Source organism: Enhydra lutris, unplaced genomic scaffold, assembly GCF_002288905.1.
Source record: "Enhydra lutris kenyoni isolate GAN:26980312 unplaced genomic scaffold, ASM228890v2 scaffoldscaffold31, whole genome shotgun sequence".
NCBI lineage: Eukaryota > Metazoa > Chordata > Mammalia > Carnivora > Mustelidae > Enhydra > Enhydra lutris.
Genome location: NW_019154115.1, coordinates 6,897,304 through 6,924,916, shown reverse-complemented (window position 1 = coordinate 6,924,916; position 27,613 = coordinate 6,897,304). Strand labels below are relative to the sequence as shown.

The 27,613-nt window shown below is 47.5% G+C and overlaps 1 protein-coding gene across 1 annotated transcript in view; it reads right to left on the bottom strand.

Annotated features, from left to right (window-relative positions):
* LOC111153114 (thrombospondin type-1 domain-containing protein 4-like) overlaps nt 1-27,613 on the bottom strand; it is a 259,086-nt gene that overhangs the window by 125,944 nt on the left and 105,529 nt on the right. Inside the window, exons 3-4 of the mRNA XM_022511915.1 lie at nt 22,604-23,238; nt 9,669-9,771 (exon numbers count right to left, since the gene is read on the bottom strand). Of these exons, the coding sequence (XP_022367623.1) occupies nt 9,669-9,771; nt 22,604-23,238 (738 nt within the window). The remainder of the gene's footprint in view (nt 1-9,668; nt 9,772-22,603; nt 23,239-27,613) is intronic.

Here is a 27,613-nt window from a genome sequence, read left to right as displayed (position 1 = left end):
GGAGAAGTCTTGGTGGTCTTGATGTAAAAACACATTTGTTTGTTTGGAGAGGAAACAAATCTGTCCAGGCTTGGTGACACAGAGCCGAGCGAGAAATTCATCCGGAGCCCCTGAAGCAAAGCCCTGCTCCCAGATCAGCAGGCTGTGGTTATGTAAGTTCTCATTTAATCTGATCCTTCCATTTGATTCTGTGCCCTGCACCGACCATCCATACCTTGGACTCAGTTCCTGCATCTGTAGAATGGGAACACTGCGGAGACACCCAACTGCGCCCACCCGGGCCAGCCACACTATGGGATGGAGGCAGTCCCCGTGGGAAACTGAGCTTTGGGGAAGAGAGAAGTAACAGGACTGAGTCTCCTTATTTAATATTTTGCAATGGGGTTAAGCTCCACACTAGGTTGCAAATCCTTAAAGAGATGAATCTGTTCACTAGATGTTGAAATATAACCTGAGGCTCTTCTTTACTAATTAGTTAGAATGACACTAGTTCAAGTGCCCGGAAAGAAACTGCTTTTACAGGAATCATTTACACTTTCCGGAATACCCTCCAGCAGGGACGATGTTCTCCCTCAAACAGTCTTTCCTCTACCAAATCTTTAACTCCCCAGGGAAAGACAAACAGAGAGGTGTGATTCCTATGTGCGCCCTTCCTACATTCTCCTTACTCCTCAGAAAGAAAGAGAGAGAGAGAGAGAGAGAGAGAAACACAGCATGGACTCGAGGAACAGCCATGTTCCACACACACATAATCCTAGCCCAGTGACCCAGACTGTGGAGGCTGGGGGTGGCAGGAAGAGTCGTTGCTAACCCTTCACTTCTCCCTGAGACCATCCCCGACACTGGACACAGTGGGGTGGGAAGGGCACCACGGAACCCCAGCCTCTCTCCCATGCCCCTGTGTAAATGCTCCCCGGTCAACTTGAATCATGCCGGCAGAAGGTTCAGGAGTAAGGGGGGCCCACACAGTTATAGATCATGCATACATAAGGGGCCTACCTGCAGAAATCTCTAGAAATGTGAACACCACAAGAAGAATGAAAGAGTGATACCCATATATTATATTCCAATTCCAATAATCCCTCAAAGGTATTAAGAAGCCCTGTGAGTCTATGGATGAAATGAGAGTTGGCAGCCCGGTGGGTACCCTGACTTGTCATGAGTTTCTCTTACGGACCTTGGCTGGGGCCATTCAGGATCCACTCCCACCCCCATTCTTACGGTTCAGCATCTGGATTTCCTTTTTGGGAATTAATCCCAAAGTCTTGGTGGGAATGTCAATCAGGGGACCCACCCCCTCACCCCTCAGGCCAAGAGGACGGCATGTGGCTTACACCAAGCCAACTGAGCTCTTACTTGTTTCCAGGGCTTTGAATCTTGGGTGGAGAAACCTATTGGAACTTATCCATTGCAGCAGTAGCATGCAAGGAAGACCATCAATTCTGTTCACCTGGACTCCCAGAACTTCCTCGATTTCTGTCCCTCACCAAGCCTGGTTCTGCACACTTCCTGCTGATTTCTCTGATTTCCTGGTTATTCTTCCAATAAAATCCTTTTGTTTTGACTTAACCAGAATCAGTGCCTGTTGCTTGCAAAAGAAGAAGAGTAACTAATATAGATGCCTAGCTTCTGGACCTGAGGATTTCCGGGCCCAACAAATTTTAGATGATTCTAAAAATGTTTATTCTCCCTAAAATTGTCTTGTTCCTCCACAGTCAGGAAGAAAGAATAAGAAAAGCAAAAAAGAGAGGGAGGGAGAGAGAAAGGTACATCACCTGATTCTAGAAAGTTCCATCATGTCCCGTTCCAGCTGACCCCTCCTCACTCCTTTGGAAAACAGTGTTCTGATTTCCATCACCCCAGCCTAATTCTTCCTGTTCTAGAATATCATGTAAATGTAATCAGACAGAATGTACTCTTGCATCTGGCTTATTTTGGTCAACTTAATATTTCTGAGTTTCATCCAGGTTTTTATACAATTCAGTAGAGTGTTCTTTTTTTCCTGCTGAGTAATACTCCATTGTATGAATGTACTTCAGTTTGTTTACTCAGTGTCCCGTTGATGGATATCTGGGTTGTTTCCAGCTTTGGGGCCATTAGGAAAACAGCTGCTATAAACATTCTTAAACAAATCTTTTTTATGGACATATGACTGCTTTCATTTCTCTTGAATAAATGAATTTTTATTAAACACTGAAGAAGCTTTCTTATTATAATACCTTGCAGAGAAACAATAATATACTTTCAGCAGGGGAAAAGGAAAATGCCTATTCTTCTTTTAGGACAGGAGAGGTTCATAGATACCATTCTATTAAACCCCAACTCCCTCTCCAATAGCTTCATTCTTTCCATCTGCACACACCCTTGTTTCTTGACCATTCTAAATAAACCTTTCTCTCTCCCCTTAAACTAGCAAACACTCTCAATATGACTTTTTCATGGTAATTTTTAAAAAATTCCCAGTTGTGGTCCCAACAGCCCATCATGGTTTTATTTTCTCACTTCTCATTCTCTCTTTGACCTCTTGCAGTGTTCAGCTGTGCTGACTGGTGCACACACATTCTTTCTCTCTCTCTCTCTCTCTCTCCTATCTTGCTTTTTCAGAAAAGCTAAACTTCAATTACTCAGTTGATTTTTACCATGAAAACAGGTACCCAAAGACTGGTCTTAAATGCTCACCACTGTGCAAATCCTTCTCTTGGTTTCCATCCACATTGATAGGAGAGATTCCATAACCAGGCTCTGGGGTTTGAACCCGGCTCTCTCCCCTGCTAGTTGGGTGACTCTGGCAAGTTATTTAACCTCTTTATGACTCTGTTTCTTCTGTGGCTGACAACAGGACCCACCTCACAGGGTTATTGTGAGCATTAAATGAGCTAGCACTTACAACTGTGCCTGGTATATAGTAAGTGCTCAGTAAAGACAAGCAGTTCCTACTTTCTCATTTGTTCCTCATTGTGGTGTATGCAATCAGAGAAACTTACGAAGCATGGCAGACTTCCTTAACAGAAGAGATGAAACCAGAGCATATGATGCCTTCCCTCTAATGGTTGAGCCTCTTACCTGTGCTTCCTTAAGGTGGACATACTGCCAAGCTGCCTCCTTGATGTCATTGTCCTTATGATTCTACACTCTCTTGAAGGTCTCATGCATTGCGGTGGCCTTAATGATCACACCAAGGCCAATGACTTCAAATATAGGTCGACGACCGTTAAGTATCCCCAACTTTCTGCTCGGCATCTGCTACCATTCATTCAAACTCAACACATAAGAAACTGAAATCCTTGTGTTTTTGTTTTTGTTTTTGTTTTTTCACAAGAATCCTGCCCTCAGGATTTCTCTTTGTCCTCAATGTATATGCATACACCAAATAATACATGGCCCCATCTTGCCAGTTCCCCTAGGGTGTATAAGAGAGCCCGAGAATGGATCTTGTTAAGGCATCACTGGAACACTCCTCTTGTTTCCCAAAGGCCTGTCCAGTCCACTTGGGAAGGTTCATAGGGACTACAGACTCTGCAGGAGGCCTAGGCTGTGGGGATGAGCATGTCGAGTGCCTGGGAATGAAGCTGCTTCATTAAAACATGAGCGTCCTCACCCCGGGTCCAGCAGGACTTGGTCCCAAGCCTTCCCATCTCATGCTCACAGTTGTGATAACACTGTGAGTGTTTCTCTCTGGGAGCCCTTGCTCCATGCCTGAACATGGTGTCCATGACAGGGCAGCTTGCAGGGCCAGCGGAGGAAGCAGGGACACAGCTGGGCAGCTGGGCACCTGGGCATCAACATTCCATCTGTGCACCTCCAAGCTTCACTCAAGGGGAAGAACTTTAGCTCAAAGGCTCAGGTCCTGTGCCCATGGGAGGCTGTGCGGCACCTTTAATGTTCCCTGGAACAAAATCTCCTACTCTTGCAAGCAGCCTGATCCAAGTCCCCTGGATGTCTAAGGAAAGCATCTGGGGGATTCCGCCACAGCTTTCTGCCTGTGCTAGTCATGAGGGTGGGTCACAGAGATTCCATTCCTCCTCCTCCTCCTCCTCCTCCTCCTCCTCCTCTGGGCACATGGTGGGATGGCTCCTCCGCTTCCCTTGAAGTTCAGTATGACAGGTGACTTGCTTTGGGCAATGCAATGGGAACAGCAACAACAGGGATGGCTTCTGGCGGAAACCTCGAGAATCCGTGCGTGATTCACATATTCCCTGTCCCCGCTTCTATGGGAACATAAGAGGACAGGCAGCCTCTGCCAGCCTGGGGGCCCCCGGAGGAGTAGAACACATACCCCATTACATTTGCAGCACAAGCAACAAACTTGGCTTCGAGAAGCCATTGGGACTGGGTTCTTTGTTGCTGCCGTCTAACCGAAGCAATCCTGACAGATACCATGGCCTGTTCATGACCAGCCAGCAACCTCCAGCTTCTAACTCTGCCTCACCTCTGGCTTTTAGATTTCCCTGCTGTTGGGTTCAGCCCTCACCACAAAGTGGACTCAAGCTACCCACACACAAAGCTGTCTCCTGATTCACAGATGAAGACCGACCCCTGCTGCTGGGGAGTCCACAGCGACCTGGCAAACCCTGGCCTCTGGTGCTGCCCAACCCCAGTGCCCTGAGCATGAAAACCGGTACTGTGTTCCCCACAGTCAGCATCTAAGCAAGAGTCCTCCTATTAATGCGGCCCATGCTAGCGGGGCTGGCCGCGTAATTTATTGTCCAAAATGGTTTGGAGGGTGAAAGGCGACTGGGCAACAGGCATAAACCTTTGTTGTCCCGGGCACACAGGGGTGCATGGGGACCCTAACTCTGACACCACATCTCTACAGTCTTAGGTCTAGGGGTATGAGGAAATGCCGAGAGGCATTATCTTGGGAGAGATCGCCATACCCAGGAAATGTGATTAAAGGCCGAAGACGAGGCCTGTGGTAAAATTAATGTGTTTATCAGAGTGTCCTCTGCTTTTACTATTCTATGTGGCATTGGTCTGAGTGAGTGCAGCTGTTTCTCGAAGCAGGCACATGCGGGTAGCGGTAGACATCCAAACAAAACCAAGAACCCGATGCAAAATCCAGCCGGGAAGTCTGAACCCCCTGCGGAAGCATTAACAGCGTCCTCCTCCCGCAGGGCAGCCTGGGAGTCATTTAAGAGGAAGAAGGATGAAATCAAGAAAACAATCTTAGCAGCAGAAAGAACTACGGAAACAAAGTCAAAGTAAATGCAATTATCAGGGACCACAGGCTGCTCCTCTCCCGGGCACCTGAGACATATTAATGCCGTAAATATTTTCCAAGAATGCTGAATCTTCTAGAGAGAGTAACACACTATAGAAGGTAGCTGATTTCTCTAATCTGCTGTTATTTTGCATTTCCTTTACTTTTTAAAACACCACGATTCTTATTGGTTCCCCAAATCTTACAGCTTATATGAAAAAGTGCTCCACATCACTCGGCATAGGGAAATACAAATCAAAACCACAGTGAGATACCACCTCACGCCAGTCAGAATAGCTACAATTAACAAGCCAGGAAAACACAGATATTGGTGAGGATGTGGAGAAAGGGGAACCCTCCTAACACTGTTGATGGGAATGCAAGCTGGTGCAGCCACTCTGGAAAACAGTATGGAGGTTCCTCAAAAAGTTAAAAATAGAGCTACCAGCAATCGCACTACTGGGTATTTACCCCAAAAATACAAATGTAGTGATCCGAAGGGGCACGTGCACCCGAATGTTTATAGCAGTAATGTCCATAAGAGCCAAACTATGGAAAGAACCTAGGTGTCCATCAACAGATGAATGGACAAAGAAGATGTGGTATATATATACAATGGAATACTATGCAGCCACCAAAAGAAATGAAATCTTGCCATTTGTGACGACATTGATGGAACTAGAGGGTATTGTGCTTAGCGAAATAAGTCAACTGGAGAAAGACAGCTATCATATGATCTCCCTGATATGAGGAATTTGAGCACCAAGACAGAGGATCATAGAGGAAGGGAGGGAAAAATGAAACAAGAGGAAACCAGAGAGGGAGACAAACCATAAGAGACTCTTAATCTTAGGAAACAAACTGAGGGCTGATGGAGGGGAGGGGGTGGAAGGGATGGGGTGGCTGGGTGATGGACACTGGGGAGGGTATGTGCTATGGTGAGTGCTGTGAATTCTGTGAGACTGATGAATCATAGAACGGTACCCCTGAAACAAATAATACATCATATGTTACTAAAAGAAAAAAGAAATCTTTTTTTTTAAAGATTTTATTTATTTATTTGACAGAGAGAGAGATCACAAGTAGGCAGAGAGGCAGGCAGAGAGAGAGAGGAGGAAGCAGGCTCCCCGCTGAGCAGAGAGCCCGATGCGGGGCTCGATCCCAGGACCCTGAGATCATGACCTGAGCCGAAGGCAGAGGCTTTAACCCACTGAGCCACCCAGGCACCCCGTAAAGAAAAAAGAAATCTTATGGCCTATGATCAAGAAGTATGTAACAATTTTTGAATCTGTTTTTCTGTGTCCCAATCCCCACTTTCCAATGGGTTTCAGTCACTCACAAACAAGACTTCTAATTACTATATCTACCAAGGAACAGTGCCATATGATGTGAATCCAAATAGTTCCCCAAAATCTGGGTCGGGAAGACAGGGTGGGGTATATATAGAAAAGATTGGCTCTGAGTAGATAACTATTGAAATTAAGTAATCAGTAGAAGGAGCTTACTATGATACTATCAACCTATTCTTTCTGTCTACCTATGTTAAGGTAAGTGTTAAAAAAATCTCACAGGCCTCACACTTCAAGTCCAGCCCAAATCAGGGCAAATGAAAGAGCAGAAGAGGCAGAATCAAACATAAACCAGACAACAGCAGACGTGCACAGAACATAGCTGCAATACATGAACACTTCCGCAAAAGAGTTCTTTCCAATACACAGGGCTTTGGAGATGAGACCCGAATCTATGAGGGCCTGACAGGAGCTGGGGGCCTTGGCCAGCCATGGCTGGCTGATGACCAGACCAAAAGATGCAGCCAAGGTCCGGCCAGGTGCTTCAGCTCCAGGCAAAACAATCGAGTAGACCTCCCCCTGCTGGAACAATTTGCTCTTCCTCCCAGGTAATCCCAATAAAGCAGCTATTACCCAAGACCCACAGTAAAGCAAGAGTGTGGCTCAAAGGCCTGCATAACTTCATCTCCAAATGTTCGCTGAGGACTTCCATTGTTGTTCCGACACAATATATCTCGCAGTTTATAAACATCACCACAATTCGGTCTCTTAATTTAGGCTAGAGCCACCACCCTTTATGAGGTCCTGCCTTCCCCTGGGATTAGAGCTTCTTGACCCCAGCTACCCATTAGAAATATCTGGGATCTTTAGAAAAATCCTGATGCCCCAGGGGCAACCTAGACCCATGAAATCACAATCTCTGGGCACAGGGCCCAGATGCCGATATTTCTGGAAGGCTCCTCGATGATTCTAATGAGCGGCTAGGGCGGAGAACCACAGACTTGGGTAGACCTGGATCTGTCAGAGGCTCACTCACTGTAAATCATGCCTCACTTCTCCGGGCATCCCCTGCTACTGCTCGGACCACCCCCACTTTCTGATCTTCATGTGTGGGCAGACCTCAATCAATCCAGAACCTAGTTCTTTCTTCTTTCTAGGAGTTTCCTAGGGCTGCATGACAAAATACCACAAACTTGGTGGCTGAAAACAACAGAAATAAAATCTCATAAATTTAGTTCTAGAGGCTAGAAGTCCAAAGGCAAGGTGTTGACAGGCCGTGCTCTATGCCGGGATCCTTTCTTGCCTCTTCTAATTTCTGGTGGTTGCTGGCAATCCTTGGTGTCACTTGGTTCATGGACCTATTACTCCAATCTCTCCCTTCATTGTCACTTGGCAATCTCCCTTGAAATCTGTGTCCCTTCTTGTAAGATCACCAGTCATACTCGATTAAGAGCCCACCCTACTCTCGCAGGACCACAACACCTTCCACCTGCAGCAACCCTGTCTCCAGAGAGGGACACATTCTGAGGTTCCAAGAAGCACACTGTTTCAAGCTGGGGCACTCCTAGTCACCTGTAGAAAGCAAATCTTAGACGTTACCTTCATCAGAATGCATATAAGATCTAGCAAACTGGGAGCACGATGCCTTTTAAAACATGTTTTTCTTTTGGAGTCATTTTAGACTTCTAGAATGGTTGCAAAGATAGTACTGAGAGTTCCCGAATGCTCTTTACCCAGCTTCCCCTAACGTTAACATCCTGTGAAACTATGGTACCCTTATAAAAACTAAGACATTCACAGCAGTACGATACTGTTGACATAACCATATACTTCGTGCATCTTTCAGCAGGCATCCCACTCATGCCTTTCCCTGCTCTGGGATCCAAATCAGGACACCAGCTTGCATTTAACACAACGCTTTTCAGGACGGAATCAAAGGCCACCGCCAAGCTCTGAATCACAGCAACAAAACCACACTCCAGGCATCCTCCCTGAGTTTGCCCTCTAGCCTCCCAGCCAATCTCACATTTGCATCCAACTGACTATGTTTCATCTCTTCTTCCATCCTGTTCAGATCTGGTAACCCCGATTTTTTAGTCAGGTCAGTTCTTAACAGTTTTGAGGCCATGGGACACCTTTGAGAATCCGTGAGAAGGGAACAGATTCTCCTCTAAAGAAAATGCACAGACAAAAACCATTTTGCAACCAATTTCAGAGCAGATATCAATGCCTCCGTCTTCCCCCAGGGTTCCCACCAACACACGACTTCCCACAGTTTGGCTTCCCTGGGCATTGACTTTGTGATGAAATCACTATGAAGCCCTCTCCCAGGATAATGTCTCCAGCTCGCGGACGTGGAGGCAGGGCTGTGCACTCTGGGTTTTGGACAATACCAGTGGTCCTGGTCACTGCCTTCAGCCGACAGTGGACACTGAGGGTGGCTGGACTCTCCCCTTCTGGCCAACTTAGCTGCCAGTAGTTAAGCCCACAAGTTTTAGTTGACCCCTCGCCTCTTTGGAGCCCACTTTTTCTGTGATGGAAGGAATCTCCCAGAATTTAATACTTCTCAATCTGAAAGGCAGGTTATCACCTCAGTTTCAACTAAGAAAAGTGACTCTGGGATCCAGAGCAGTATTACCGAATTCTGTCAAAATCAGACCTGCCGCCATTTTGAAACAGCAGGAACCTTGGTACCAAGGACAATGCCTGCTTATGGCATTTCAGCTTTGGAAAGAGCAGTGTGAACCACCATCCCCCATACACACAAACTCCAAACAACTGGCAACTCTACAACACTACACATCCTCTGAAGTCACCACAGAAGCTTAGAGCAGGAACCAAGGAAAAGGGCAACTGCCCCCACTCAATCCTCACAACCTTGGTTTGGACCTTTCGCTCGCCCCAGTTCCTCAAATGCTGTTTGTTCCTCCCCTCCCCCCAACACCCAGTCAGCCTCAGATGCTTCTCTTTTCTATCAATCCCTCATCTCTCTGACAGATGGCCCAAGGGTCCTCTGAGCTAACCTGCCTGGCAGGCTCTCCTATGTCCCGGGGCCCTACTTTGCTCTCTATTACCGCTCGAATCAGGATCACACCAATTCCTCCAGCATCAGGCAGAAGGGAACAGTTTGGGGAAGAGACGAGAATAATTCTTCTGGGCAGAGCTGGGTCTAGGCTTACCTTCTGCAAACGGTTCCCATTCATAGAAGCGTCCCATGAAGGGCTTGTTGTTGTAGGACGCACACTGGACTTCCCGGATGTTTCTACTGCTTTCTGGACACACCTAACAAAACAGATATTAAATGTGCAGTTAGTGTCTGCATCTTCTCAGAGCCCCAGGCCCATCCCAGAAGACCTCTCCAGCTTTAAATGTCAATCCTCCTCCATCAGAAGCAGCATTTCTGAAACCGTGCAGATCACCTGCATCAAAAATTTAAAATGCAGATCTCAAGGCTTCCTTCCAAGTTTACTACATCAGAATCTTTGGAAGGACACTAAAATTTTAACAAGCTCCCCAGGTTAAGCTTTTGCACCGTAATTTGAAAACCACTAACTGGAACCTTCTGCTCCTGACAAATTGGTCTGCTTGCCTCCCCCACCAAGGCCATCCATTTCCATCTGTTTGACTTTGTTCATGCCGTTCCTGGACATGGGATCATTTTCACAGCAAGCATGTACAGAATCCTTACCACGTGCAGGTACTTCTTTGAACACAGTACACTTACTAATGCATTTAATCCTCAGGGTGACCAATGAGGCCAATCGGATAGTTTTGCAGATTTTTCACCAATGAGCAAACTGAGGCACAGAGGAACCCACACAGCCAGTGAGGGCAGAAGCTGGAGTTAAGGCTAAGTGGTCTGGTGGCCACCACGCTGCCCAGCTTGTCTAAATTCTCTCCACCATCTAACACCACAGGTCCCACCTTTAGAATGCAAAATAATCACCCAGAGATCTCATGGGAAATGCAAAGTCTTGGGTTCCTCCCCCAAGGATCATCAGTCAGTAAGTCTGGGAAGAGGTTCAGGAATCTATATTTTATTAAACTACCCAGGTAATTCCGATATACTAGATTACTCTAAGAAAATATCCAGTTCCCTGTAGTTTCTTTCTTATCTATAAATGATAAATATGAGCAAAGTGTGACATGAAATAAATAAATATGAAATATAATAATATGATCAGAATCTCTAATGCAAATCATGGATAAAGCATGATCTACCTTCTTAAATCCTATATCTACTCTTACTTAAGTGTGGGGTGTGCGTGCACACGCATGCCCGCACCTGTGTGCGCTCGTGCTTAATAATCAGAGGAAAAGGAACCTGGCCCCTTAAATATTAAAAACCCTGTGTATAAGAAGTCTCTGGTATAAACTGCTAATCAGGCCACTCAAAGTCCTGAAGGATTTATAAAGAAATCTACGGTATATATCAGAAGCACCAGGTCTTTTCAAAAGGAGGGAACAAGAGGAGGAATAAAACCAGGTGGAAGGAGGGGCACCTGGGTGGCTCAGTGGGTAAAGCCTCTGCCTTCAGCTTAGGTCATGATCTCACCCTGGGACTGAGCCCTGCATCAGGCTCTCTGCTTAGCAGGGAGCCTGCATCCCCCACCGCCTCTCTGCCTGCCTCCCTGCCTCTCTGCCTACTTGTGATCTCTCTCTCAGTCAAATAAATAAATAAAATCTTAAAAAAAAAAAAAAAACAGATGGAAGGAAAAGCGTCTCTTGTTTGATAAAGGTCAGTTAGGCGAGGCTGCTGGGTGGTCATGGCCCTGCCACAGCCTGAACCAAACCATATGCAGCAGGAAGCTATGGGAAGGAGAATGTGCTAGAAACTGGTGGGGAGAGAAGGGCCCGGTGGACAGTCAGGGTGGGCTGAGCTCCGACCATCAGTCAGAAGCCAACAGGCCGGGCAAGGCTGTCTCCTCCGGAAGCCCGGCCGATGGCAGCACCAGCTGTCTCCATGAAGGATTTGGCATCGAGATGTTTTTGACAACCCTTAGGTCAGAACCAGAGCTCAACGAGGATGTGATCAGCTGATGGCTCGGGAGAAGTCACTGTCCCGGCAAAGAGAAAGAATTACCAAGTGGTTTGTTGAAAATACAGATTCTCTTGGGCGCCTGCGTGGCTCAGTTGGTTAAGCATCTGACTCTTCATTTCAGCTCACGTCATGATCTCGGGGTCGTGAGATCGAGCCCCACGTCGGGCTCCGCGCTGAGAGTGCATCTGCTTGAGATTCTCTCCTCCTCCCTCTGCTCCTCTCCCAACTCTCTTTCTCATAAAATCAATCAATCAATCAATCAAATCTTCTAAAATGCACATTCCCAGGCCTTACCCCAGTGTTAGGGGAGGGAAAGGGCCCAGGAATATATGCTTGGAGAACTCCCTCACTGATTATGGCCGAGCCGGCCGGCACTGGACCACAGCAACAACCAAAGGCCACACCTCAGCCTCATTCTTACTCGGAATTAGTTAACACGCAATCACAGTGTTAGAAGAGTGACCATCAAATCCAACCCTTTACTCTACAGATGAAGACACAGAGGCCTGGAGAAGTGGCACAGTTCGCCAGAGGTCACAGTGACAGAGGGACTGAGCCCAGAGCGTTGACCACCCACTCTGGCCCTAATCAGAAACTAGAGATTAGCTACTCAGTTGCATTTTTTTTTTTTCATAATGGAAACAGACCAGAACAAGCGGGCACATGTCCTATTCCTCAGATAACCACACCTCTGGAAAGCCAAGTTGCTCTGCCATGAGGCTCCAGCCAGAAGCCACCCTTAATTTGTCTGGGGACAGTTATCAGAATTGGAAGCCACAGACCACAAAAACTCAGCCAGTCTGCTTAACCCCTTTCTCTTCCACCTGCAAAATATGCCAAGAGGCATCTGTAGAATCATTTTGAAATGTTCAGTACTTGATGATAGAAATGTATATTTCATGACACGGAAAGTAGTCTACAACCCATTAAGTGAAAAAAAAAAAGTGCTAAATGATTGTGTGTGAGTGTGCACATGCACGCCCATAGAGAAAGAAAGGTTAAAAGCATTATCTCTGGAAGGTGGGTTACATATTTTTTCTCTTTCCACAAAGAAAAGAAAGCTTTTGGTGTATTGCACTGTCTCATTTTTCTGCAATAAATATGTAATATTTATGTAACAAAAGTGGATCATTACTGAGCCCTTCCAAACACTCCAGCCCTTTGCCAGCTTTACATGCGCTCGTAGTTTATAATCTTGGGGTATATCTTAATGCCCCACTAAGGCTCTCACTCTGACCACACACATCTGCCCGGCCAACCAGTCACCTGTGAAGGATCATACAGGGCACCCTGCCCCAGGTCACCAACAAGTTCTTTTTATGTGAGCCTGGCCCAGTTACCTCCTGAGGCGGGGGTTAGGGGTCTTCATGTGGCATCAGACCCACAGTGGGGCGTCAGGCACTGAGGCAGCAAATCCACCTCCAGTCACCCAAAGGCAGGTGGGCCCAGCAGGTTGCCTGTGGTACCCAGCACGTGCTCAGCGTGGGCAGATGCCGCTGGAGATGACCGGGAGCCCTGGCCTAGCCCTGTGTATTCCCCCTGCAAGGACTCACGGGATGCCACATGAGGGGCCACTCAGCAGGTAGGAGAGAGCCCGGGCCGGAGAAATGTGAGACTCACAGGGCTCAAATGTGGACGTGGGTTCCTAAGATAAAATTATAGTAAGGGTGATGCAGGCAGAAGCCTGGGCCAGTGAGGATGTTAAGAACAGCTCACTTGTACTGAGCAGTTACTAAATGCCGGGCACTCTACTCCACAAACCTGTGTATCTTAGCTCATGTCAGCCTCACCACAACTATTATACCCATTTTACAGATGAGGAAGCCAAGGCAGCAGAAAGCTGAAGGAGCTGCGCAAAGTCATGGGCTGATAAATGATGAAGTTAGGATCGGAACCCACACACTCTGGACCCTGAACCCATGCCAGTAACCACCATACCATGGTGCCCCTCGAGAATGGAGGACAGCAAAGTGAATCTGGCATGGGTCCTCAGACAAGGGGACCTTAACTCCTTGCCCGAGAGGTCCTAGCGGCCAACGTCGGTTTCAGCCTCTGAGGCCTGGTGGAGGGGCCTCGGCTGTAAAGATCATGCAGTTGTGGACTGAGGACCAAGCAGGGCCAGGGAAATTCGGCTTCACGTCTTCTGTGGGTTACATCTGTTTGTACTTGTCATACTATTATCTGTATACGATCTCCTCTCATTTTAACAGACTCTCTGAAGTTCAAAATTCCAGGTTACAGATCATTTTACATTTGTTACATTTTAAGTGGGCTGTTTCCTGATGCCATGGTCTGAGTCACCCACATCTTATCGGTGACTGTGTCTAGTTTACACTGTGAGTTGGCTTTGGGCAGATTTCCTGCAGACACTAATCCTTTCCATGGATGTAGATTCCTGTAACCTTCAGGCCAGAAAAGTGGGACAGGGAAAAAGCCGGGCGGATAGAGATCAAGTCCACGCAGAATGGGGCTAGCAAAGACCGGAGCTTCATTGCCTTGTAATGTGTCTGGGAGATAACCTCCCTTCAAATGACTTCCTTTCACCCAAAAGAGGCAGCAATGTTTCCACTGGTCTCTTATGGGAAAAGGAATGAAGACGGACTTTAATATAGGAGCTGAAAATCCTCATAAAGCACTCGAGACCCTATCCAAAGTTCCATCTCGACAATTGTCTCGGATTGCTACAAGTTACAAAGAGTGTTATGGCAACTTGGGCTATGTTCCTAGAGACGCAGGTTGATCTGACATGACACAGCTCAAGAGACCACTCATGGTGATCGCATACCTACCTCGTGATAATTAATTACTTTCACTTCCTCAGTGGACCAAGGGTGTCATCCCCAGTGAAGGTGGCACCAAGGAACATGACCTTGAAGTCTGCCTGAGTTAGACAGGAATTGTTTTTATCCTTTGCATTGTTCTGTATTCAATCAGAAGACCAGTGACGCGCCTACAACATGTGATGTAGTTAACAACCCTGCACAGCCAGGGGAAGGTGTCTAAGTGGCCTTGGGCAAAGCACTTCACTTCTCTAAACCCAAATTCCTGCATGTCAGTAGCAAACCCCAAGGCACTCTCATCCCGCAGGGATATTTTGTGAAGTTTGACTTAGTAATACATTAAAATTTCTAGCTCGGGGCACCTGGGTGGCTCAGTGGGTTAAAGCCTCTGCCTCTGGCTCAGGTCCTGATCTCAGAGTCCTGGGATCGAGCCCCGCATCGGGCTCTCTGCTCAAGCAGGGAGCCTGCTTCCTCCTCTCTCTCTGCCTGCCTCTCTGCCTAATTGTGATCTCTGTCTGTCAAATAAATAAACAAAAATCTTTAAAAAAAAAAAAAATTTCTAGCTCATAATAATGCTCAGGATATGTCAGCTGAGCTGGAATCTAAGTGGACATCAAAGACGATTCCCGCAGTTCAAGAAGCTTCAAGTGCCTGACAGATAGGTGTTCTGAGTAAACATTCCCCTTTCCCTTCCCCAGCTGGAAAATGGGGTTTGGGTTTCCAGCTGCAGAATAATACAACCATGGATCAACATTGCTTAGAAATTATCCAGCACATTTTTCAAATACGTTTCATATCTGCTTTCTCAAGTCACTTGGAACAAATTCAACCTCGCAAAAACTCTTGCCACCTGCTACCACTTCTAGCGTTCTCTGGACAGTTAGTAAGAGTCAGGTCAAGGTTTTAAACAAAAAACAAGGCAAAAATCCCTCCAAAATCCTGAGGTTTTCTTCATTCTCAAACACCTTTTTTTCATCTAAGTTCATAATGTTCTCCTAGAAAAAGGTGTTTCTCTCATTCAATATCCCCATCAAAGACCCAGTGGATATTAAAATGACTAACCCCAACTGTTCACCCAGGAAAACCACGTATTTTTAGGTACTCTGGAAAAATGTTCATACAAATCTAGGCCTATCCCAGGAGTGCTTATTTCTCCCTCCTTAGATTTTTCTATCTCTATGCCTCTAAGAGGACCTAAATAAGAACCTCTGTCTTCTAACTAATCAGAAAGCATATGGCCAAATGTAAACTTTTTAAAACATTTAAGACTTCTCCTTCCCCCTACTTGCTACTTCAGGGATCACATTAGTCAGAGTGGCCTCCTGACCCTTTGCCATCTGCTGGGACAGGAGGAGAAATTCATTCCCTCAAAGGCAAATAGTCACTGTGCCCCTATGACTATGCATCAGGTACTGGGACTGACTATGGAGGATACGGAGAACCCCTCATTATAGTTTCTGGCAGGGATTTCAGAGGCTGTGTGGAGGAAAATACATCAGCCAAAACATGTAATGCAATGAGAAGAATTTGGCAAACTGGGCACGACATTTCCAATCTTGCAAAACAAGGAGTCCTCCCGAACATGGATGAATCCAGAAAATAAAAATTGTTAACACACTATATGTAATTTGAAGTAAAATAGAAAATAAAAACATAGCCACTAGGGATCCGCAGTGGAAGGAAATGGGGTCCTTTCTTCGTATTTTGGAGTAAGGAGCTAACGGAGAAAATTTGAAGTTGATGTATCAAGGAGCAAAGATATTAGTTTGCTATTAGAGTTATGGAGAGAATGACCCTAGGAACTAAAAATTTAAAAATGAGTGATTGCGATTACATCTAGGGAGAGGGGCTAGGATATAGCTCTCTCTGCCACGCTGGTACTTCTTACCACTTGCACTACTTTTTATAATGATCAGAAGTGACGATCGGGAACAACTCATGTATGTATGTGTGTGTGTGACTCCTATGTGTATCTTTCAAATATATGAACTATGTTTATATGAAACCCGTAAATATTGTACACACAAAGAAACATCTTTACCATTTACACGTTCACATATATTCACATGCCATATTTATAAAAGGTCACTGACACAATAAGAAAAGTAAGAGAACTTTCTTTTTTTTTTTTTAAGATTTTATTTATTTATTTGACAGACAGAGATCACAAGTAGGCAGAGAGGCAGGCAGAGAGAGAGAGGAGGAAGCAGGCTCCCTGCTGAGCAGAGAGCCCGATGCGGGGCTCGATCCCAGGATCCTGGGATCATGACCTGAGCCGAAGGCAGAGGTTTTAACCCACTGAGCCACCCAGGCGCCCTGTAAGAGAACTTTCTATGGGAAATTCCAAGTGGTCCGAGAAGATGGAAAGCAGAAATGGATGCAAAAAAGCGCTGACACCTGCACATATTTCCCAGATAAGGAGGCTAGTGATAAACTGACGATCAGAGAAACTTACATCGAACCCCCAGTTAGATGGACTGTCCACCCTGTGAGTGCCCCACAGTTCCCTGGTAAGTTTCACACCTTCCCGCCTTGTTCTGGATTCTTGACCTGGCCTATTTGCGAAGTTCCTCCTTAAATAACAGTCAGGAGGTTGTCAACTCATCTTTTGTTCAATAGGAGACTAGAAATGGGGTTGAAGTAGAACCTGCCTTAAGAGAGCTAAGCTGTATTTGAGATTTGTCCAACATCTTCCCTTCATTTTCACTTACGTGGAGACAGAAACAACTCCACACGGACAAACCCGTTCTCTGAAGCCGGTCCCACTCCAGGGAAATTTACTGGAGAGTCACTGATACCAGAACTCATCACGTCAGCGTTTGCTAAAAGCTGCTTTTAGCCCCAGGGGTTCTTCCCTGTCACGTTAAGTGCACTCTGTCTAAACTCGGGATCACGTCTCCTTTGGCAGTGAAGCCCATTACAGTCGTAACCCCGTCCCCGCCCTGCACCCGCTGACTCACTCCAGCCCCCTTTCACCAGAAGGAGCCAGAGTGTCAGTGTCCCCGAGGGAGAAAGCCTGAATTCCGAGTGCTTAAGAGAACAAAGTGGGGAGAGAAACACCTCGGCCTCCACGAGTCTTGTATTTAGCAAATAATAACACAAAACTCCAGAAACAGAGAGTAGAACGATTTTAACTCCATCCCTCCGGCACCGGAGGGACAGCGGTTTGCTTTTCTCCTTCCCCATGGCACCCTCATCAAGACTCCAGTTCTGTTGCTTCCAACTCTGGGTCTTCCACGAACTTCCACAAAGAAGAAACCTTTTTACTTGGTTCCTCAAGCACTCATTCTCTTTAGCCACAGCTGAGAAACTGCAGGGCTGGGGACAAACCACAGAGACCTCCCCGCGTACTTGCCAGGGAAGTCTCCGCTCACAGGAAAAACATCTGGATCCACCAAGAGGTCTCCTGAGAGCCCCCTTCTTGTTCCTCAGCCCCTCTGGGAGCCCCTGTCACTCCCCCTCCCTGGGAAACCCCCCTGCACTTCTCCAGGAGGCCCAGCCAGGCTCATTTCCACGGCCGGGGGACTGCAAAGTGCCTCCCAGCACGTCCGGTGGTGCCTGTGTCCTAGGCTTGCTTGTCGTGACCTTTTTTGAGCCTCTCCTGCTGAACTGGGAGCCACTGAGGGCCAGAGTGTGTTCTCATCTCAGTGTCCCTGACCTACAGCCTAACACCTGACCCCACCACTGATGTCAGCGCTGTGTTTATGGACTCCAAGAACCCATACTAGTGACCTGGCGTGTTGTACCAGTAGGTGTCAAAGATTGGGGTCTGCTCCAAAAGACCCTAAGAGTCTCTATTTATACTGGGGCTTGTCACCTTAACTTCCGCACATACAAAGTAAGCAAGCAAAAAAAAAAAAAAAAAAAGAACCAAAAAACCCCTTCCTTATCTTTAAAGTCTACAGGCAGAGATCATCGGGACTGCATTTATTATTTATTTTCTAGCATTTCATAGAGGATATCTTAGGAGTCAAGCAATCCTGAAAACACACCAGATGCTTAAAATTCCCAGATGACATCACAAGGTAGGGCTTCACATGAAACATGCACATTTGAGGGCATTAAGCATTTACTGGCAGGAACTTATCTGTAGTTTCACTTTCCATCACTTTACACCTGACCCAACAGTGACTGCGCAGAAGCTACATTACACTTGACATGTTGGGGCTCTCAGCAATCATGTTTTACTTATTTATTTTTTTTTTAGATTTTCTTTATATATTTGACAGAGAGAGAGAGAGAGAGAGAAAGCATGCACAGGCAGGGGGAGCGGCAGAGGGAGAGGGAGAAGCAGGCTCCCCAAGGAGCAGTAAGTGCAAAGCTGGGACTCCATCCCAGGACCCTGGATCGAGACCCGAGCTGAAGACAGACCCTTAACCGACTGAGCCCCCCAGGTGCCCCAGCAGTCGTGTTTTATTGCCCGGTAAAGCGAAAGAGTTCTGAACCCTAGCTAATCCACGGGACCAAAAGGGGCTCTGAGCAAGTCTGACCACCTCCACCACAGTTTTGTGACTGAGCACTCTGGAAAATGCCATGGCGAGACTCTGCTCCGGTCCAGGCTCCCGGAGAGGCAGGCAAGCCTTGCTGACTTCTCCAGGCCCGAACGCCGTTATTTTCCTGCGTGTCAGCTTCCCGTGTGCACAGTCAACACTGCGAAACAGGTGGTATTCCCCCGCATCCCAGGTGGGAAGCGCCTTGCCCAAGGAAGCTGAGGCTCTCGGCTAGCACAGTCTGCTCCCAAGCCCACTATTTCAGATGCCTTGCGGCCTAACCTCCAATTACATCAGTTAATGAGCTCGCTTATGACTCTGCACTGTGTTTCTAAAAGTTTCTCACGCATCCATCTCATGTATGGGAGTCAAGCAAGGCCCATGTGAAATCTCCAGGTTTTGAGACGTTACAGAACAAGATGCCCACTAAAACTGTGGTTATTTAAAGTGGAAGGGAGGAGGCCGGAGGGGAAGAAAGGAGGGACCCTGCGACCTGGCAGGTGTCACGGCATCTTAAGGCTCTGGCACAATCCTCCCTCCCTGTCCTTGACTAAGCTGTTTCTTTTGCCCCCAAATGCCCTTTTGTCCCTTCCCACCATCCTTAGGAGCCCAGCTCAACTGTTCCCTCTTCAGCGCAGTCTTCCCCAACCCAGCGTGGCCTCCTGCTCTGCTCCCAGAGTTCCTCCCCCTCCCCAAGTGCTCCAGCGCCAAGGGCAGGGATGTCCAGACTGCTTGCCCTGGGCACCTCTCTGCCCCAGGACCACAAGAGTCTTGAGGGAAGGACTGTGAGCAGTGACGAGATACTGCTCCCAGATCTGGAAGCCTGCCAAACTATTTCCCCTGATTCATGCCACCCCTTCTATGCATTCCAGTATATAACACAACTGAGACCTCTACTGTGGGGGCAGTCGAGAATTTGGGAGGATCTCCTGGGCACTTAGTTTAACGGGCGAAATTCTGAGATCAAGGGATGTTTCCAAACCATCCTGACCCACCTTCCTTTCTTCCTCTTCTCTCAGATAGGAACTGGAGAGATCTCTAAAGGCACATATTCCTTTTTAATCTTTGGAGGGGACATAAGTGATAACCTATATTCCCTTCACCTCTTTCATCCTGGAGTAGGAAGACTAACACAATCCCTCTTCCTGTTGCCCACTGGTGCAGGGGGTGGTGTACATGCATGTCCACATAAGGTCACCCACGCTAAGGTGCCAGAGCACATGGGTCCACACAGGAGGTGTGCAAGGAAGACCCCGCACGGCAGGACGAAACAGCTCTCTTCAGAAAGGCCCGCTTGCAAGACTGGTCCTTGCCTGGCATCCGGGAACTTGGATTTCAGAAGGGTTTCCATCATTCCCTGAGGGAATAAGAGTGACTCACTACGCCCAAACTACTTGCGGTAGCAATATAGTTTATGCTCAACACCTGCTTTCCTCCTAGGAGTCTGGAATTTTGGTACATGGCAGGCAGAGGGCGCCTGTGTGGTCAGCCCCCAATAAAAACCTTGGGCACTGAGTCTCAAACGAGCTTCCCTCGTAGATGACACTTCATGCCCATTGTCACAACTCCCGGCTGGGGGAACAAGCACATCCTGTGTGACTCCACTAGGAGAAGATAGGAACCGTGTGCCTGGTTTCCTCTAGATTTTGCCCCATGCTCCTTTCTCTTTGCTGATCTTGCTCTGTGCCCTTCCATTGTAATAAATCATAGCTATGAGTCCTCCCAGTAAATCATCAAACCTAGGAGAGGTCTTAAGGACCTTAACATAGGGAGTTTCAATGGGGGACAGGGAATGACTCAAGGGCCAAGAAGCCTTGGGCTTATAAAAAGAAGACAGGCAGTCACGGGACCTCTAAGGAATGGCATCTCTCCATAAGGGTCAGTAGGATGGGACTCGGGATGATGGGGTGCACTGGGGAAGACACCGTGTGAAATGTTACACACAAGAAAAGGGAACTGAAGCTACAGAACCCTTTGTCAACATTCACCTCTCTGTCCTGGGTTGAAGGTGTTACTATTGCCAGATATCATAAATTCACAACAATTTTCTGAGATTATTTGCAAGTCAATGTCCTTAGTAGTGGAGTCATCCCAGCACCCAGAGAAGCCACGATGTCTACATGGAGAGAGGGGCTCTGCTCTCAGCAGCACAGGCCTAGCAAAATGTGCGTCCTTGAAAAATGGAGGTGAAGTGACAGAAATACTAAGTAGACATCACATGCGTGCCAAGTGCCCTCTCTCTTTTTCTTTCGCTTTATGATTTATGTGGTTTTGAAAATTAAGAAACATAGTAGTCAATGGGAGGAGGCGTTCTACATTTGAGATGAATTCATCTCATTTACTTTTTGAAAGATTTTAATTTTAAAAATTTTTAAGAGAGAAAGAGAGAGAGAATCCTAAGTAGACTCCAGGTCCAGTGCAGAGCCCATCTCGAAGTCATGAGGCTTGAGCCCTTGACCCCGAGTTCGTGACCCTAAGATCACGACCCGAGCCAAAATCAAGAGTCAGATGCTTAGCCAAATGAGCCCCCCAAGTGCCCCTGAATCTTAAGGATCCTTAAAAGGATAGTAATGATTTCAAGAACAAGGTCCATGTATGATCACAGACACAAGTATTTCTTTCTGATTTATAAAGCCCTGTCTTAACATCACCTCATTTGAGCTTCCTAAGGATTCTACAAGACAGATAGTACGACTTCTCTTTCATCTTCCATGGCACCTTGGGCTATTGCAAGACAAGCGGTGGTTCTTAATTAAGACTTAATGGTTGGGGTACCTGGGTGGCTCAGTGGGTTTAGCCTCTGCCTTCGGCTCGGGTCATGATCCCAGGGTCCTGGGATCGAGCCCCGTGTTGGGCTCTCTGCTCAGCAGGGAGCCTGCTTCCTCTTCTCTCTCTGCCTGCCTCTCTGCCTGCTTGTGATCTCTGTCAAATAAATAAATAAAATCTTTAAAAAAAAAAAAGACTTAATGGTTGACTGGTTTGTAATGGCTTTAGAAAAATTACTGCTTTACAAAAATTAATAATTCCTGAAGTCTGTCAGTGGAAGAACACACTAAAAAGCCAGGCATTCAGAGGAATTATTAAAATCACAAATTAAGTCATTTCTATGGGCTCTATAGCAGGAAATATATTTTTAATGAGGAAATTGAAGCTAATATGTAACAGCTGTCCTGTTGCCCAGTAACAGAATATTAAAGCAGATTAAATTATTAATGAAAAATGTAGCAACTTGGAAATTTAACCTTTGAACATTCTCTTATTCCTTTCTCCTTGAGATACACTCTTTAAACTGACATATTTTTTGAAAAACCACTTTTGGTCATCTTATGTAGTTTCCATTTATAATTTGCTTTGCTACTGATCAGCTATGGAATCTTCAGCAAGTTACTCAGTCTCGGACTTTTTCATCATACAATACGCCAAGTCCTCATGCCTGGAACGGCAGGACACTGACTGGAACCTACGGATGCTGGTCAAACCTCCCCCAACTCCCACGTCTTGGGCACCACCAAACTGCCTTGCCCCACTGACCTGTGCACAAATAAATATTGTTGACAGGAAGTCCCTGAGGATGGGGGGTTGTGTGATACGCAGCAAAAGCGACTGTCAAGAAGTCTGAAGTCACAACCTTATGAAAAGGGGAAGTGTCCGTGGAGAACTCATGGAGAGAGGAGAGAGGGAGAGAACATGCAGGGGTGCATTAACAGGGCCTCAAGGACCGGGCCCTCACTGTCTTCCGCGTGACGGCAAAGCAGAAAGCGGGGCGGAAGCGGGCCTGGCCCAGAGCGGTGGTGTGTACTCACGTTGGTGTTACACAGCTTGTACTGTCGGTAGGCCCCGATGCAGGAGATGGCTGCAGACCGGGCGGGCTGTGAGGAGCTCTGCGCTGCCCTGGGGGCCCCCGGGTCGTGGCTGCTGCCGCTTTCCAGGCCATGGAAGAGACTGGAAGCTGCGGGGAAGCCTGGGTCATGGGTCAACGGCAGCTGGTAGACGGAGGCCTCGGAGGTCTGCAGTCCAGAACGGGGGCCCCCGTCACTCTGGTACAGAGACCCGTGCTGGGGAGCCCGGTGGGCCGGCGGGCTGTAGCCGTGGCTGGGACCCGATGCCCCCTGCGACCTGGAAGGCCTCTGCCTCCGAAGCCTCTGCGGCGAGTGTGCCGAGTCCGTCTGCAGTGGCAGGATGTACGGGGCCTTACCGTAGCCATACTTGCCAGGGCCGATGGGGCCGCGGGTCCTGCTCCTGAAGAAAGACACACAAACAGAGATGAAAGGAGTCACAGGGTGTTCCCCGTTAACCCCGACGCTGTGGTCACAACGGAGGGGACTGGGTAGGGATGGAAACTCTGGGACAGAGCCTGTGGCAGACCGGGGAGGTGGAGGGCGGGCCTCCCAGGAGAAGGGGACATCATGGAAGCCGGCGCAGAGAGGCTCCACGGAGGCTGGAAAGTCGAATGAAGGTGGGCGATGTGAGTGGTGGAAAACGAGGTTGGAACTGTACGCTGTGGTCAGCATGTGACTGACGGCGGGCCCTCGGGCCTGCTGGCAAGCTGTTGGGAGCCACTGAGGTTTTTTGAGAAGTATAAGGATGTAATTGTAATTTCGGCCACAGTAACTTCCTGTTCATTTGTTTTCTCTGAAAATAATCTGTGGGGTTTTTTTCTTACTCAACGGTGCCTGAGACTTCAGGGCGGTTTCCATTACCATTCATGCCCAAATAGCTTTTCCAGGTAAGTGGAATTTAGCTAAGCGACCACACCCGAACGCAGCCCTGAGGCCTGACTTGCACTGGGTCACACTTAATCGCCAAAGAAACCAGAGGAGGTGGAACGGTGGCTCTCCATCACTCTTTTTTTTTTTTTTAAGATTTTATTTATTTATTTGACAGAGAGAGATCACAGTAGACAGAGGCAGGCAGAGAGAGAGAGAGAGAGGGAAGCAGGCTCCCTGCTGAGCAGAGAGCCTGACATGGGACTCGATCCCAGAACCCTGAGATCATGACCTGAGCCGAAGGCAGCGGCTTAACCCACTGAGCCACCCGGGCGCCCTCCATCACTCTTGAGGCAACCCAAGCCGAATGGTGGGGGAACCGGCATCTTTGTGTTGGCATCATCTTTAGACTTTGTCAAGACCTGTTGCCTTGTGAGGCCTTAGAAAAAATCACGTAAACTCTTGTGTGCTGGTGCATGTTTAATGGCTGGGAGAAAGCCCTGGTTTGTGGTATTTATCTACATCCAGGATATAATCGTTTCTGCCACGGCCGATCTCAAGCCACCATCATGAAGACGCAGTGAGCTCTGGTGAATGGGACAGAACGGCTGTAGCACACGACACTGCATGTCAATTTATTGGGCGACTACTGTTTACTAAAACCCAGAGCTAGGAATGGTCAAGAACATAAAAGTGACTCAGATACGGTTCCCAAGTCTCCAGCCTTACAACAGAAAGCAGCCAGGACATAACGCAAGGTGAGGTAAGGGCCTTGAGAGCTGCTACACACGGGAATGTGGGAATTCTGAGGCTAGAGGAAACATTTCTGTCTGCAGGGATGTGAGAAGGGTTTCACCCTCACTGGTCCAAGTTGGCGAGCAAGGTTCCAATACTGTGGAAGGACCTGAAGAAATCGTTTCTTACTTCTTTGGAAAATGTCTGAGCTAGATCTAATGACCACGAAGGTCATTCCAGCTCTAAAATTATATGCTTCCATAATAATTAATTCTACATTTATGTAAAATTGGAAATGTGCCCAAGGGTTTTCTACAGGATGGCCCCATTAAAATAAGCACATTAAAACAGCAATCAAGGTGAAACATTAATTTCTGTCCTCATGAGGAAATTCTTTCTTCACCCTATGTAACCACTGAATATAAAATTTAACAGACCACAACTAATTATTAACATCTTTATCACTAATTGCACCTTCATTCTTAGCTGATACGGTTTTGAATTAAACTGTGCTATGGTGTTTATTTTGCCTTGAAGCACTTCTCGATTAATCTTGGCAACACTTGGGACTCTGTTAATGAGGGGCGATCCAGCGTGCTGCTTTCAGAGATGCAATTAAGAAGTTAGTCTTAAAAATATATATAACTTGGATGTAATTTGCCTTTTTCTTTCTTGTGGCAGGCCAGGTAAAATGAATGACATCATGTAAAGGCGAGGGGAAGAATTTCTGTACGTGTGTGTGTGTCTTTTCCTTTTAAGATCTGAAAACCTACCAAGAATTCCAGCCTCCAGCTAAGCACGGGGTGGAGATGCCCGCTGAAGGTAAGAGAGAAATGAGGACATGTGCAGCAGGGCTTCTCAAACTTGGATGTGCCCAGCAATCAGCTAGGCATCTTGTTGGAGGCAGATCCTGACTCAGTTGGTCTGGGATGGAGCCTGAGACTCCGCACTTCCAGCAAGCCCCCAGCTTTTAAGGAACTGAAATTCTAAACCAAAGGGTGAGAACCCAACCATAAAAGTGATCTTTTTTTTTAAGGACTTATTGATTGATTTGAGAGAGCGAGAGTGCAAGAGCAGAGGGGAGGGGCAGAGAGAGAGAGAGAGAGAGAGAGGAAGAGAGCAACTCAAGCAGACTCCCGGGGAGGGGCTCGATCTCATGACCCTAAGATCATGACCTGCGCTGAAACGAAGAGTCAGACCCCCTTAACCGATTGGAGCACCCAGGAGCCCCAAGAATGATCATGTTTAATGGACAACAATAGCTATAAAATTTTCTTCTGGCATAATAGAAATCTGCTGGCCCAGGCCAGGACGCACCACTACAGCTCACCTACCGAGAGCTCCTGAACTGGGACTGACTCGATCCTGCTCTTGGGGAACAGAGGCAGCAGATGCAGAACCTACTGATGACCTGAACAAGCCTATTTCCAAAGGCCACCTGTCTCCCAGAGCAGGTGACCCACGCATGTGCTGACGGACATTTTTGTACCCACGTTGCCTTCCAGGAGCCTCAGCTGAAACTGGAGAACTATGCAAAACCCCCACGAACAACAGCACCCCTGGAGACACGATGTTTCAGAAACGAACGAGCAGCTAACTGGGATGAGCAGGCTAACAAGAATGAGCAGACCACCTGGCCCCGCGGGGCCATATCCTACACCAAGTATGCCCTTTCCAGAGCTTCCAAGACCATGTAGCACACCCACAGATCCAGCTGCTGCTGGTCCTTTAGGTCCCTGGGGACCCATGTCTTCTGGCCCTTGGGAACCTGGAATGGGAGGACAATACCCTACCCCTAATATGGCATATCCATCTCCAGGGCCATATCCCGCGCCCCGTCCCCAAGCACCAGGGGCAGTGCCACCTGTTCCATGGGGCACAGTTCCACCAGGAACCTGGGGTCCAACAGCACCATATCCTGCCCCTGCAGGATCATATCCCACACCAGGACTCTATCCCACTCCCAGCAATCCTTTTCAAGTGCCTTCAAGACCTTCTGGTGCCCCACCGATGCCTGGTGGCCTCCATTCTTACCATTAAGTTAAGAGATGAAGAGATGACACTTTGCTTTTTTATGAAGTACATATATATGTACACACATGCATGCATATGTGAAAATTGCTGGTTTCACTATTGTTAGAGGCCATTCATGAAAGAACAACTCTTGCACCTCTCGGAACCTCTTGTACTTGGATGTATAGTACATCTGATGGATGCAATCAGATAAAAATGTAAAAAAAAAAAAAAAAAAAAAGAATGAGCAGCCGGTTGGGGTGTGACTGTGAGGGATGGGATTTCTGCACCCGTGAGTCGGGATGCTGCAGCGAGGGGCAGATCCCTCCCGCTTGGCCAAGAGAGCATGTGTCTTCCTTACAGCGGGCAGAGTTCCTCATCGTGACAGTTCAGGATGGCCCCTTCCCCGCCAGGACAGAGTCCATCTGGACGTGTGCAGGGTGGTCGCTGCGAGCTAGGCAGATTTATGCAGCGCTGGGGTAACAAGCACAGATGTGGCCAAGGGAAACTGTGTGGCCAGTTAACCCTTCCAGGGGACATGCGGTGGGTACCTGGGAAGCTGTAGGCTCAGTTAGCTCTGTTTGGTCTCTCCATAACCCATCTCTGCGACTTTACTTTGCAATCCTCACTTGGCAAATTTTGGAAATGTAGGTCTTGAGAAAGAAACAGAAAAAAGTCCAGTTTGGATATCAAGGGCCTAGGTGTGAGCACAGCACAGAGGTTAGTGACATGAGCTCTGAAGCCAGGTTCCTGGGTTGGAATCCCAGGTCTGCCACTTGCTAACTTACGCAGCTTTGGGCAAGTTACTCCATCTTTTGATGCTTCCATTTCTTCCCACGGGGCCAGAGCTAGGATGAGGCCATGGAGGCACACAGGATACAGCACTGAGGGGCCGTGCGGGTGCTGGGAGCATCTCAGAGTGCTGTCTCCTTAAATGTTGTGCCCAAGGGCCCCGCTCTAGGCCCAGTCCTGCCCTGTATGCATTTACAAACAAAGATGAGGACAGTACCTTCCTTAGAGGTTGCTGTAAAGAATAAACAGTAAAAGCGGAAGAGTTAAATAATGCCTAGCACAGAGCATGCAGGATATAAGTATTTCCTTTAAAACATAAAGTTGTAGGGGCGCCTGGGTAGCTCAGTGAGTTAAAGCCTCTGCCTTTGGCTCAGGTCATGATCCCAGAGTCCTGGGATCGAGCCCCGCATCGGCTCCCTGCTCGGCAGGGAGCCTGCTTCCCCCTCTCTCTCTGCCTGCCTCTGCCTACTTGTAATCTCTGTCTGTCAAATAAATAAATAAAATCTTTAAAAAAATAAAATAAAATAAAGTTGTAACTTCACCACTTACTAGCTCTCTGAACTGTGG